The 14,156-nt window shown below is 38.5% G+C and overlaps 1 protein-coding gene across 2 annotated transcripts; it reads right to left on the reverse strand.

Annotated features, from left to right (window-relative positions):
* Window positions 1-5,859: 5,859 nt before the first annotated feature.
* Window positions 5,860-9,419, reverse strand: LOC137174910 (uncharacterized). Of its 2 annotated transcripts, none has more exons than XM_067580446.1 (4): window positions 9,295-9,419; window positions 9,030-9,114; window positions 8,471-8,809; window positions 5,860-7,355 (listed from the first exon to the last, which is right to left on the reverse strand). In XM_067580446.1, the coding sequence occupies exons 2-4, from the start codon at window positions 9,094-9,096 to the stop codon at window positions 6,991-6,993; spliced, it is 771 nt and encodes a 256-aa protein (XP_067436547.1). In that variant the 5' UTR covers window positions 9,097-9,114; window positions 9,295-9,419; the 3' UTR covers window positions 5,860-6,990. The 2 variants fall into 2 exon arrangements, with proteins under 2 accessions (XP_067436547.1, XP_067436555.1); XM_067580454.1 differs by having other exon boundaries at window positions 9,278-9,388.
* Window positions 9,420-14,156: the final 4,737 nt, after the last annotated feature.

Raw genomic sequence — 14,156 nt, forward strand, 5'->3', positions numbered from 1 at the left:
CCCACATGGTCTCCTGGTTTTGTTTGTTTGATTTGTCATTTCTTTCAGCATCCAACCTTCCCGCATTATTTTCCACTCACCCATGCACCCGCTTACATCACAGATTTTACTATTTTTGTCACACCTACAACCTTTTGTGTGCTCTCCCTCCTTCTTTGTCTGAACCAAGAGCCAGTTCACGACAACTGACTGAGCTTAATTGACAGCTCTCTAAGGCCCTATTTACACCTGGTATTAACATGTGATCTGTATTTGGACACATTTTCTGGGTAATGACATCCGACTCATGGGCCTTTGCATTTACATCTGGGATTAATAGGACCACATTCTGATCTCATTATGCAAATAAGTAAGGCAAAGTTGGTGGACTTGTTAACAAACATGGTGCCTCCCATGCAGGTCAAAGGAAGCAATGCCATGGATGGGCATCAGCCATTTTCAAATCAGTTAGAATACTCATAAAATCTGTATGCATACATAAATAAAAGGCTGGATTTTGAGTGTGCTGTTAATGTACAATATTGTCCAGTTCCTGCAGTGGGGTCCTGTGTCAAACATTTACATGGTGCATATTCCTAAACACATTTTGTGTTTGACTAATATGAGTATTTGAAGGCACACTACACTACACTAACATTGCAACAATACAGTCTTTGTTCTATATAGCTTATGTTAATCTTTCCATACTCTCACATTGGACTTGCTGATTGGATTATATTAAAGGCATTATGTTAATGAGAGGTGAGGATTATAACCATGTGTGGTCTCCAAGGGCAACCAAGGTGTGCATACAGTTACACAAAATACACACACATCTGCGAGCTGTATGGATGCATCAGCTGCATATGAAATGTCCTTGTAAGAACAGATCCTGAAAGGATGAATGCACGATGTAGCAGAACGCATAAACCTTACAAGGTCAGTTATCTGTGGCGTCAAAGCTGACTTGTGTGCTGTCGAGAAATTCTGATCGTTTTATTCTAACTTTCAGTCATTTGCGCTTTCTCACCATACTGTATACAGTAGCTTTCTACATAATATACTAGAAAGAACATGGACATGAATGTGTACTGTCACATATGGGCTTGAGGCCTTGGGCATCGAGTGACTTAGGTGCCATATGCCATCCTTACTTGTATCCACATGGCAGGGATCAAAAATGGTGCAAAGGGAGAGAAAAAAAAAAAAACTTCCTACAGAAAGATCGAATGAAGGCAATTTCCAAAAACTTTTCGGCTTAATCTGTCAAAAAAAGTTGGAAAACTGACAGCTCGAGTTTCGTCTCAGCTGTCATACCTGGAAGTGTCTTCAAGCGTTCTGCATCTCAGCATTAGCTGCAGTATTCCTATTATCTCATTATGGCACTCAGTAGACTTCACACTCTGTTTGTTGTGAGGCTTTCTACAGGCGGTGGCTTCAGATAAACAGGTTCATCTTTCATTCACATAACAGTCTTTGTCGCTGGTCTCCAGCTGCTGTGAATAACTGGAGCATCTGAGATGACGCATAGCTTAGGAGTGTATATTGTCTGTATGTTTATTCATACCTTTCAACGCTTCTACTTCTTCTGCTGTAACATAACGAGACACCACATCCTCTCAGTGTAGATGTGAAAGCAGCTGAGGCACAGCTCAGTCTTCCCACTGGGTTATTCATGTATTGATCTCTCTAAAGCAGCCTTTCAGGAGTTTGGATCATCTCTGAATGGACACAAAATGGATTAGTTTGTTCTCTGAAAAGCTTGTGGAAAAAAAAGAAATCATAGGAGAATAAGAAGGCAGTGTTAAAATGAAATCAGTGTTGGCAGCATCGGCAATGTTTGAGTCACTGATCTGCTATACGTTAATCATGTTGTGGAGGAGGGATGAAGTGTTAATTAAACCTCCTGTGCTGTCGCCTTTGATATTTACAGAATGTTCACAGACATTATGGTTCATTCAGTGTTTGAGCCGCCGCTGCTCTATGTGTAGCTGTGACCTACTAGCACATACTGTGTAAACTGGAGCAGTAAGGGAGAGTGTTGTAAAATCACGTTGCTGCTTTCAGTCGTGCATTTACTTAAGAACAGTTGTAATGTACATGTATTTTATGGAAAAACACTCAAAATTAGCTTCACCTCTAACAACAACAACATTAAAATACCGCTTACATGTTAATGCATCAATAATAATGATCCATTCATTAAATGATTCTGCATAATGAGTACTTTTACTTTTGATACTTGATGTTCATTTTGTTTCCAATAGTTCTGTAGTTTTACATAAGTCTAATTTTGAATGTAGGACTATAATAGGAATATAATAGGATAATAAATTATGTCATTGCTGCTTTCACTTTAAGTCCCCCTACACTTAAAAATGTGTTTTGCTTATTGTTGCTTCAATTGTTTGAGCCTCACTGTGCAGAATGATGTGCAGAGTTTGACACAAGAAGACCGTCTGTGCTCATCAGAAATATGAGTTTAACATCACAACTTTGAATTTAGCAATATTTGCATAATAAGAGATGTAATTTTAAGGATTTTAATGAGGTAATTGGACTTTTTTTTTGTGGAAAAAACCATATCAGACACAAATTATTATTCCAAGCAGAGTAGTTTTATGTATCTGATCAAACTTTTCTCTCATGCTCAAATGAATGGAGACATACAGTGCTGTAGGTTAAAAAAATACTGATGTTTCTAACAGTTTAAAACATTTCAGTGCATTTTATAAAACATGTATAAAGTGTGTTTGTGTGTGTGCAAATGATATGTGATCTATGAAAGATTGAAAAGTGTTGAAAATAAAGCTTTGTAACACCCAGAAAACCACGATGAAATCCACAAAAACTGCGCCACAACTGTCACCAACACTGATCCTTGTGTACATCAGTTCTTGTGGCAATTAATCTCAAGCCAACTCCCATTTACCGTAACCTTAGGTAACAGGCTATCAGTGCTTCACATAAATCTCAGCTGTTTGTTGACAGAATCTGGCTTTTATCGCCCCTCTCCATCCCTCCATCCCTCCGTCTTCTCGCTCTCTGTCCCATCTATCCATCCTGTCTCGCTGTTTGTCGGTCAGTTAGTTTCTTATCTTTTCTCTCTCGGTCTGTCCACCTCCCTCCTCCCTCTGCTCATGTGTATGATATAACCAGCTGTGGTCGCTCACCTGACCAATGACCACCAGGCTGTCAAGGTGATAATGTAAACCTCTCTGAGAGGAGATAACAGCCCACTGGGATAATTGGCCAGACACAAACATGCACACAAACACACACATAGAAGAAGCCAGAGGAACACAGTGAGATGCCTCTTAGTTACCATGGGAACTTGACCTGAAGCCCCTGTATACACACACACACACACACACACACACACACAACTCAGTGAATAGACCGAGCACCCCCCACTGTGTACTTTGTCCAGACAAGGTGCTCGCAGTAGAGGCAAACTTCAAACATCGAGAGATGATGTAACAAGGCAGCAGGGCCACTTGCAGAAACACAGCTCAGTTTCCTGCTGGTCACTTACAACAACAGAAGAACTTCCATGCCATTATAATTATGTAAATGTAACAATGAATTTAAAAATAAAACCATATGCCTCAATATGTTAACAAGTAGGTTTATTGTGAGATAAACAGTCTTTACACAAACAACATAATTCATTCATGATTAAACAAACTGTTGCACAGTGAAAATCTCCTCTGGGTTAACTTATCAGTGACTTGGCCCTATTGAACCCTGCAGTCTTGTATCAATATAAAGAGCAGTTTGCAGACACTATTTGTCCAGGTTGACTATTAAGTGTGTCACTAGGCCCCTCTTGTGGTAACAAGTAGATGTTACGAATGTATATATATAGAGAGAGAGAGAGAGGTAGTGATGCAGTTCGCTGTTAATAACTAACGAGATTGAAGTGTTTTACCTGAATATTTGGACTACAAACTAGAGAAGCATCACTTTGGCATTTGAGAGCAACTTAAAGCCTTCTAAACTGCATCCACATCTGCATCTATGATCAAGCAATGTGATTTGGTTTTGTCATAAATGTGTATGTTTTGCTTGCTATTAACACTTTTTAACAAAGATTTTAAAAAATATGCATTCTGTCCCATCTAAAAGGCTTTAATTCACCACTGACTTCAATACAACAAATATATATTCCATATATATTATATGTTATATATTATATATGGTCATAATATAAGAAAGCAAATTACTGCAAATTTCAAAAGTATAACTGCTGGGCATAAGATGCCTCCTACTTCACTGCATTGGTTTCAGGTGTCCACGTCATATTTCTATAAGTTGCATACTCAACCATAATTGGCTTGCATCTAGTTCTGATGTCACAAAATTATGATTGTAGACACACCCCTTAAACTCAGATTTAAGGTGAGAACAGAGAAACTTTTCCGCTGCAGTAGATGAATGTGAACAGCCTTGTGTCAAACTTTGCACCAACTCAGATGTTGGTTTGTTTGCACATTTTTTCCCCCAGAGATGCATCAGTAATCAGCAGACATGTTGCTATAGGTTCCTTTTTGGTGCACAATAAAAGAAATGAACGTGCCTGCTCTCAAACAGACATCAAAGAAATAAGAGGAAAGCTGCAGAGTCATGATTTTAATGCAATCTTTTATTTCAGTTTCTTACGATTGATGTTTCAGTGCACTGCCTTCTTCATTATGCAGAGATGCACATATATTCATATATATACATATGGTCACATAAGCTGCCTCAGATAATTAGTTGGGTGTTTGGAAATGGAAATTCATGTACAAATGTTTTTATCTTTTTTCATTTGCTTTTAACATCAAAACTATTTACAGTGATCAATTTAGATTTCCACTTTTCTGCATCCAACAAAAAGAGAAATTACACACGAGTAGAACGAATAAGAAACTTGCCTGTAAGCAACATTCACATCAATAACATAATGTCATAGATAATCAAACCGCTCCCATTTAAGCACATCACTGTGATTGTTCTAAAGGTGAATTAAAGAGTTAATTTGAAAATATACAGTTATGGTGGCTCAGTTTGTAAAAGCATTATGTTTTGTGAGTATTTATGTAAATAACTTTAATTTTGCTGTGCCAAATATTTGGGAGGCATAAGTAGAAAATATCTAAATTTGCCTTTAGTCAGTTGTAATATTTCACAAACATGTCAGTAGCAATATTTCTCATAATTGTGATTTTAGGAGCTCATTTCACCACCCAGAACACATTAAAGACAACAACACATATATTCAAGTTTTCAGCGTATCTGGGGCATGTATGTGTGTGTGTATGGATGTGTGTGTGTGTGTTTGTCTGATCTTTGTCTGGATGCATCCATGTGTGCTGGAATAGTCAAGGTGACCTCGTACCCATTCACCCAGTGGGCTCTCAGGCGCAAGACCATCTTGCTAAAAGCTCACGCTGCCCCTGCGTGGCACCGATTTACTGACACCATTAGCAGAGAGTCAATCTGACTTGAAAAGGCTCTCACAAGAAAGTCTTAAGGGGTTGCACTGAACCGTTTAAAAAATAGTTTTAGCCTCGGAGTTGAGTTTGTACTCCAGCTTCGAGCTATACTCGCAAAGACTTGAGTGGTGAGTGACACGGGACAAGACAGGAATATCTACTGTAGGACACTGACTACTGGTCATGTAGCTTAAAGTAGACAGTTTTGTACATTAGTCTGCGTGAAAACTAGACATGATCTCTCATTGCATGTTCTCCTACACTCCATTAATTGACTGAATGTCAGTCATGTCCATCTTGGTGGGTGGTTTCATCCAAATTTACAAAAAATATCCTGTCCTCATGTATCTCAAGTGTGTCTATCCATGCAGAGAGTTGTCCGTTTATTTGAGATATCAGTCTCTGCGATATCTGCCTTCACAATGGAAATGAATATAATTTTATTTGTGGTGCATTAAAAAATTCAGTACCGACACTTCTTTATAGAAACAGTGTTCACATCACTCTGGATAATACACAGACCTTTCTGAGGTCATTGGAACTACTCTCTATACAAGAAATAGTCCCTATGAAAACTGTTGATTTTTAAAAAAAATGCCATCGTTTGATTCTGTGAGAATCAAAATTATTAAATTAATTTCATCTTGATGGTATCAGAGTTTCTTCAAAAATCCAATGATGGATCGCTCAAAACTCAGACAAATAAAACCAATCCTATCTGTATGTCCAGATACCATTTGAAGTAGGTGAACCAACCCTTTAAATACACTACTTGAAATCACTGATCACAACTAGTTCACCAGAGGGCAGCATCCTACCATGAACCACAGACAGAGTTGATGTATGACTGGAAATCCCCGTGTCCGGCTACCGTATCTGCTATTTCACACACACACAAAGACACACAAAGGCTTCTGTGTTTCTGCGGGAAATTTACAGCTGATCTCATCTTTTGACGTCTACATTCTGTTAAAGATCTAAAGATTTTCTCGTCATAGTGGTCTTGCAGAAAGCGTGCATTCACACAGCTAATCACACATTGACAACCAGCCTGTAGACACATGGCGGATACGCCTGTCAACAGGTATTTTCATCTCACTTTCAGAAATAAATACATACTCCCGAATAGCTTGAGGCTAAATTGAACACATAGCTCCTCAAATGCTCCTGTGTGTGTATGTGTTGTTTTCTGAGAGAGTGTAATGGAACCAATATACCCTGCTCCCTGATCCGTGGCTCTCTATCAAAACAAAATAACAAAGATGTTTTTATACAGCATAGTGATGATCTGTTATCTTGTTATCACCTTTCAACAGTGTGTTATTTCCTTATTCACTTCAGCAAAAAGTTAAAGGGAAGTATGATAAAGCTTTGGACCATGCAGAGTTACTCACTTAACTGATAGTGCTGATGCCCCAGATTTTGAAAAGAAAAAATCAATCTCAGTACCTTATTGTTACTAATCAATGTGAACCATTGCTTCGCCCTGATGTCTTATCACAATCCGTGATGTAGATTTACTTTGGCAAATCCATTATGTCAGTGAGACAGCAAGTAAGATTGGAATATATAAAACTGTCCTCAAAGCTCCATCTGACCCGGTTCCACTCCTGACCCGGAATTCATGATTCTGCACCAAAGTACTTGCAATGTATCTACCAGATTTGGTGCTCATCAAGGAACAGTTGAAGGGCAGATCTGAACCTTTCCACTCCAGTTGACTGCGGATAGTCAGGAAACCCTCTCCCTCCACTTGTTTACTAGTGTGGTGCGTCAGAGGCTCATCTGAGAGATTGCGGGAGCCGTGAAACCAGTGCACCCGTCCGTCTGGGTAGACATGGCTGAATGTGCAGGAGGGACCGTGACTGGTCACAACACCTGTAGCGATCCCAGCACACTCTAAGGGGAAGACCATGAGAATAGTTTTCAATCAAATATACATCAGTCACAAAGGAGCAGTGGTGGAAAGTAAATTTTCTCTTAACTGCAATTTTAAGGTACTTGAGTGTGTCCATTTTAAACTACTTTATACTTTTGCTACATTTCAATGGTAAATGTTGAACTCTTTACTCCACTAAATTTATTTGACAATCATAGTTACTTTGCATAATGATATTTTACACACTAAATGATGATGACTATATAAAATATTTTAATTGATCATAATGAAAAATAATACATAGTATTGTAGTTTACATTACTTCAAAGTCAACCAGTTGCTACATTAAATAACATTGTTATGAGACATAGTGAGTCATAATGATTTGTAAGTAATAAATGTTAGTTGATAACAGGTTCTTCAGTGACAATAAACCACCTAGTCTTCATAAAAATGTCAGTATATCATTTGAAAAAAAGCTTGTGGGTCTCAATTTCTAATAAGCTGTTAAAGGATAGATTCACAGTTTTTCAGCCTTGTTCGTACTGACCAGTAGAAAATCCCCTGAAGCCCCGTGTTATCTGAAGATAATGAGACTTCAGCTATCTTAATTAGTCAAATAAAACTGATATCTTCCAGTTATCAGTACTTTTAATAAAAAATTCCCCTCTGTGTTTCCATGGACAGTGTTTTCCTTTTCAGCTGCAGTGGAAGGATTGTTAAGTAATTTGGCACCAAAGAGACTGTAACTTGATTTGAGTAATTTGGATGGCTGAAGCCTCATATTAGCTTAAATTTGAAGCTAAATATTCTATACTAGTGCATCAGTAGTAACAATCAAATACGATAATACACCACTGTGGCCATTGTAAGACTTCTGATTTCTGATTTTTTTTTTTCTGTATTAGTTTCAGATACTTACTAAGTATTTTACATCATGGCATTGCTACTTTTGCATAAGTAAAAGATCTGACTAGTTATTCCGCCACTATAATGGAAGAAAAGTTGCTAAAGAGAAGCAGACTGGCCTTTTGCATTTTATAGATTTATGATCAATTCAGCAGTTTTAAAAACAGTGTTATGAAATGTTTGTCTTTGTTTTAATGTGTGCATAAGATTAAATGTGGACTCTGACCTTGTAACTCCACATTTGTAGATGCAGATTCAACTCCCTTGTTAGAGCGAAGTTTGCACTTGTAAGGGCTTGAGTGTCTGGTCTCCAGTGGCTGCACTTTTTGAAAAATAAGGGACAGTTGTCCATTTTCATACTCGCAGTGGAAGTCACTTTGTGTTGTTGTGTTGTTGTTTGTGCTCATTTTTCCGTCTTTGTCAACTGAACATAAAGAATTGTTTTGGGACCACTCCATATGTTTGATTGACAGTCCCTCCAGAGATGAGGACACTTTGCAGCTGAGAGTAACCTGCTTGCCGCACTCTGCAATAACCTTGGGACTGACATCTAGTGTCACCAGTTCTGTAGACAAAGACATAAATATTGCACTGAGATTGAATAAGAAACAAAAGCTTCTTGTTGGTTCTTTTAGCATTATTATCAGTACAATCACACTGTGGTATCTTACATCATTAGAATATTTTTTTCTCCAGTGTAGCTCAGAATTTGTCTGCAATACATTTGTGACAGACTTTCCTTTGAAGATTAAGAGTTTAAACTAGTTTAAACTAGTCTGACGTACCTTGTGTTGTAAGACTTAATGCAGTTAGGAGCAAGAAAAGTATATGCAGTGTTGTGAACTCCATCATCAGCTCTCTTGCATTTCACTGTAGTATGGAAAACAAGCAAATTAAACACATCTACAAACAAAATGATACAGTACGTGAAGTTTTTTGGTTGTTTTGTGTTTTGCAGGCAGGTTAAAATTTTACCCTTAAAACGCTAATTTACCATTTTTATTTTAAAAAGCATTATGTTAGTAAGTCTTACATTTGAGTAGAACTGACCTCTGGAAGTTTGTTGCTTCTCCTCAGCTCTTCGCCAGTGCCTGTACTCTCCGATTCTGATTGATTCTATCCTTCAGACTTGTCCCTAAGTGCAGAATGATGTTAATGATTAGAGAATTATGACGAGGAATAACCAGAGAGGCTGTGGCTTATCAAGGGTGTGTACTGAACAACTAGGGGACTGGAAGTGTGCCGTTTTGTGTGTGTGTTGGGGAGAGTGAGCGTGTCAAGCTTGAGAAAGTGAAAGGAACAGACAGACTAGGAGTGAGGGCCTATTCATGAGGCAGTAAAAGCTGCCAAAAGAGGAGACTTTGTACTACTGCCTTTGATGTGGTGCAGCAGTGTTCTGCTGCTTCATTTCACTGCGTTCATCTTTCATATTGATTTTTTCCCATGAAGTCATATTGTTTAAACTCCATGGCAATATCCACAGGGGAAAAGTTTTAATCTATACTGTTCCCATGAATCACTCTCACTCAGTTAAGGACTCCATTATGTCTTACTGTAATGTCATTAGTCATTTAATCTAAAGCAGTCATGATCATGGAAGAGATTGAGATACCCATCAAAACTGAAGTCCTTTCACAAGGCGCACAAGTGGCAGGTAAGTGACTAAAGACTGTTTGGTAAGAATACACTGACTTCTTTTTGTGGCCTTCACACAGTATACTCATATCTACTTCTGCTTTAAACACCTAACCAAACAAGGAGAGGAACAAAGGATGTGCTATCTTTTATTTATTGCATTGTGAGTAGTTACTAAGGATCGAGTGAGGAACGAATCAGTAACAACCTGATAATTGTTGAACCATGAATAAGCAGTTATTAAGAATCATTCCTGATTAATTCCACATACTGAAATCAAGTAGGGAGGACTGACTGAAGGAGTCACTGATGGAGAAAAAGCTTTATTGACAGTAATAAAATGATCTGCTATATGGTTCTTGAGTTGGAGTCATTTAGAAACTACTTATTGATGATTGATGGACTAAAAATGGTGCCCACTCAGTCCTATAGGAATTGCTTGGTTGGCGCATACGCTAAGAAAAGTTTCTAGCGTCTGGGTTTGCTTCCACATTGTGCGGCTCACTGAATATGCGCAGTAGTGTTTCCCCCGCTGGCCCTGCCTGCAGGTTCCTGCTTGGCCTGTAGACTTTGTGATGACGTCAAAGACTTTTAAATCACTTTTCTCGGCTCCAGGACAGTTTTAACAAATATAAAACCTCCATGGATCAAAAGTTCATAATAGAAGTTCATGGTGGCACAAAAGGAAAAGTCAGGAGGACACATTGTCTGGGAACCATGAATGTCTGTACCAAATTTTGTGCCAATCTTTTAGATAAGGTAGTTAGGCAGATGTTGAGATATTTCACGGGATAAGAGAAAAGGTTGAACTGCTGGTGCCACTGGAAAAGTAGAGTCATAATTGACGTTCTTTGCGGTTCAAGGTATCGTGTCAACAATTTTACAGACGTCTCTTTTACAATGGTATGTGTGTGTGGTTAACACATTTTACTAGTATGTGTGAAAGCTTTTCACTAGTTTTTATGAGAGTGTTGTACGTGTAAGCGTATAATTTTTCACCTTTATGTGTGAGTGTTTCAGTTTTGTTTGTAAAAGCATTTCACTTCTACGTGTTTGTGGTTGTCAGTATAGCACATGAATGATTTTGGTTTCTTATGTGCATGTGAGAGGAAAAGTACATTTATATATATGGTGATTCTGAACAATGTCCCTAGCGGCCCCTCATAAAATTTGGTACACACTTACATGCGCCTCTCAAGATAAATTGAACACATTTAAATGTATTAAATACTTTGATATATGCAAAACTAATTACATTCCCATCAGCATCAGCTATAATCTGTGCTGCAAATGTTAACATGCTAACATGCTAAAACTCAGTAAACATTATACCTACTAAACATCAAAGCATTGCTGCTATGCCTGAGTACAGCCACACAGAGCTACTAGTGTGGCCATGAACTCTTTCGTGAACTCTTAGTAGTCTGATATGCAACTTTACAAAGAGGTTTCCAGTGTTAATAAGCTCTGATTTTCAGTGTCAATTATTTTAACATTTATATGAGTGTTAATTACAGGGCTGTCCAGTGTGTGACAGAGACAAAGTGATTGGTAGTAAGTTACTTAATTGAGCACTGGGAGACAAGGAGTGACAGAGAGTAGAACATAGCTTAGCAATGAGATCTTACTACAGAGGAAATTTGAGGAGTTGTCATAACTAAGAGAGTAGCAATGTCATCTATTAAAGGCCCTTTGAAGGGTGCATGTGTTTACTTTATAGACTTCTTCTAACTTGGTTTGTACCAATCAAAAGTGAAAGATAAACTGATCAGAGCAACTTGTCTTGGAACAGACGTGACTGATGGAGGAAGATCTCCATGTATAGCACATGCAAATTTGAGGGAACGAAAGATGCAGAAATTAGAGGCTCTGGCTGTGATTACAGAACTTGTGTTACCATGTGTAATGATCTTTTCCTTTCTCCATATGGAGGCAGCATCTTGGTGGCTGTGTTCAGACAAAGTGGCAACGCATGAAAAATGCAAATTCATTCATTTCAGTAAGTCGTTGGCTCAACTTTTTTCATAACGCAACACAATAAATACATACAAGCACCTGGTAGGTTACTTATTAACAAAACAGCAAGTTTCTACTGTTTACCTGCCAATTGTTGTGACGTAGGTGCATGATGCAGAGCACTTAAGTCATGCTTGTATTGGCATCGGCTGTTTCTGATATGTGGCCAGTAAAATCCAATCATAATCATGTGGGTGTACAGCACGGACATTATAACCCAGCACTGTCACTGCTGATCATGCTCATACCAATGTCATTTGCAAAGCAGCTCCTTCCACCACCAAAACCTCCTTTAAATTTAACTCAGACCTACAGTATGTTCATGTAAGTTTATTGGGGGTTGGGGGGGGGGGGGGATTAGCTCTCTCAGTAGAATCCACTCCTTTGCAGCTTGGAATCTTTGAGATCTCATTCAAAGAGAGAGTCATTCCTGCCAAATCTAACCATATAACCATTTGCTATAAACAGTCAGTTCCTTGATGTAAGTGTCTCTGACTGAACTAAGTTTTCTGACAAAAAGACCTTTGCCAGAGCATCTGTTAATAAATAAATAAATAATAATAAATGGAGCAATGGAGATAAGTTTACAGATGTTTAGATCTTTTTTCATTGCTGAAATGTAATGACGATGGACATGATGGACATGCACATTAATATTCCACTACTATTCAGACCATGACAATATTCCGAATATGATACGGTCCATGTAAGCAGCATATTCTGTTTGGATATTCTGAATTAGGCCTTGTTCCGAATGTAGCATTTTCTGATGAAGACACGTGGGATATGCCAGTATTCGGGTTTTAGGATTTCATTGGACATGTATACAGCACATTTGGAATATGCATCTCAGTTGGGGGTTGTTACCACAATTTGCGACACACGGCCCTCTTGTCTGTTTACCCCTGCACAGACAAAATTAAATATGCTGGAGCAGGAATGCAGACAGTGGAGAGGAATGAGAGGAGAACAGAGAGCTGTTCAGGGCGGGCTGGGAAAACAGAGTGCACCTTCTCAAAGACAGGGATGGAGGGGTTTGGTTATTATTCTGACATGCAGCCGTGAACTGACGGTGACGACTCAGTGTGATGCACCAAAAACACTCAGTGGTGTAGTAAACATCATGGGACAACCTGGGTACTGGATGTGCCTCTAACTATAAATTTATAATATCAGTCATATCTATATTAATTATTAATATCAGAATGCAGCTCGCTAATGTTGCTAGAGCAACCCTGAAAACCCTCTGCATGTAAACAAGAATATTAGTGGAATATTCATTTTCATTAACCATGTAAACATCTTAGTGGGAATATTGCCTTTTTCAGAATAAGAGCAAAAACCGGAATATTTTGTGCATGTTAACATAGTCAGTGTTACAAATGCCAATTGAACTGTGTTATTACATTACATATGCACATATTACATGTTTCATGTATATTGCATTCACCACTACAGCTTTATGTTATGATTCACACATGTCTACTGAGTAAAACACACCAAAATAGAAGTCATACACTTTGACACTTTGGCCTTCATCTGAACCTAAACAATTGAATTGTTGGCAGGTTCATCTCATCAGCATCATCTCCACAAGGCAAGCAGACAAACCGATACACCTTTAGACGTAGCTGAGTGTACTTTTCTGTGGATGTTGTCCTGACACTGTCATGATTCTGTCACAGTCTGGCTCTATGTTCTTAGTTGCCACCAGTCCACCAGATGCCCTCAGACTTATCTTCCACGGTTATGTGGCACAAGGGGACAAGTTCAGAATTAGGGTTTCTACATGATGTAAACTAGTTGTGCACTGACAGTTGCAGGTTACTATACACACAAATATTTTTTGCTTTTGTTATTTGGCTTTAATCTGTTTTTGTAATCTGTCTTTTTTTAGTATAGGAGAATGTGAATGCTTATGTTCAACTACTCTGACTGTACTTACAGCCTTGCTACACTTATATCACTGTAAGCACCATTATCTGTCTCATTGTGTTTTCTGGGTTTTTGGTTTTCTCTTTGCTCTGTGTTTTTCCTCCTGTGTCCCCTGCATCAGTTTCATCAGCCCTACCCTGTTACCAGAGTTTTCCCCAGCCAGTCCCCTGTCTAGTCACCTGTTCCCTATTCCCTCATTAGTTCTGTCTGTATTTAAGTCCTGTTTTCAGTTCAGGTTTTGTTGGATTCTTTGTTCTGTTTGGTTCAGTTTTTTGCTGTGCCTGTATATCCTAGAATAAAGATGTTATTCTTCAGCCTTGCTCTGC

Source organism: Thunnus thynnus, chromosome 3 (assembly GCF_963924715.1).
Source record: "Thunnus thynnus chromosome 3, fThuThy2.1, whole genome shotgun sequence".
NCBI lineage: Eukaryota > Metazoa > Chordata > Actinopteri > Scombriformes > Scombridae > Thunnus > Thunnus thynnus.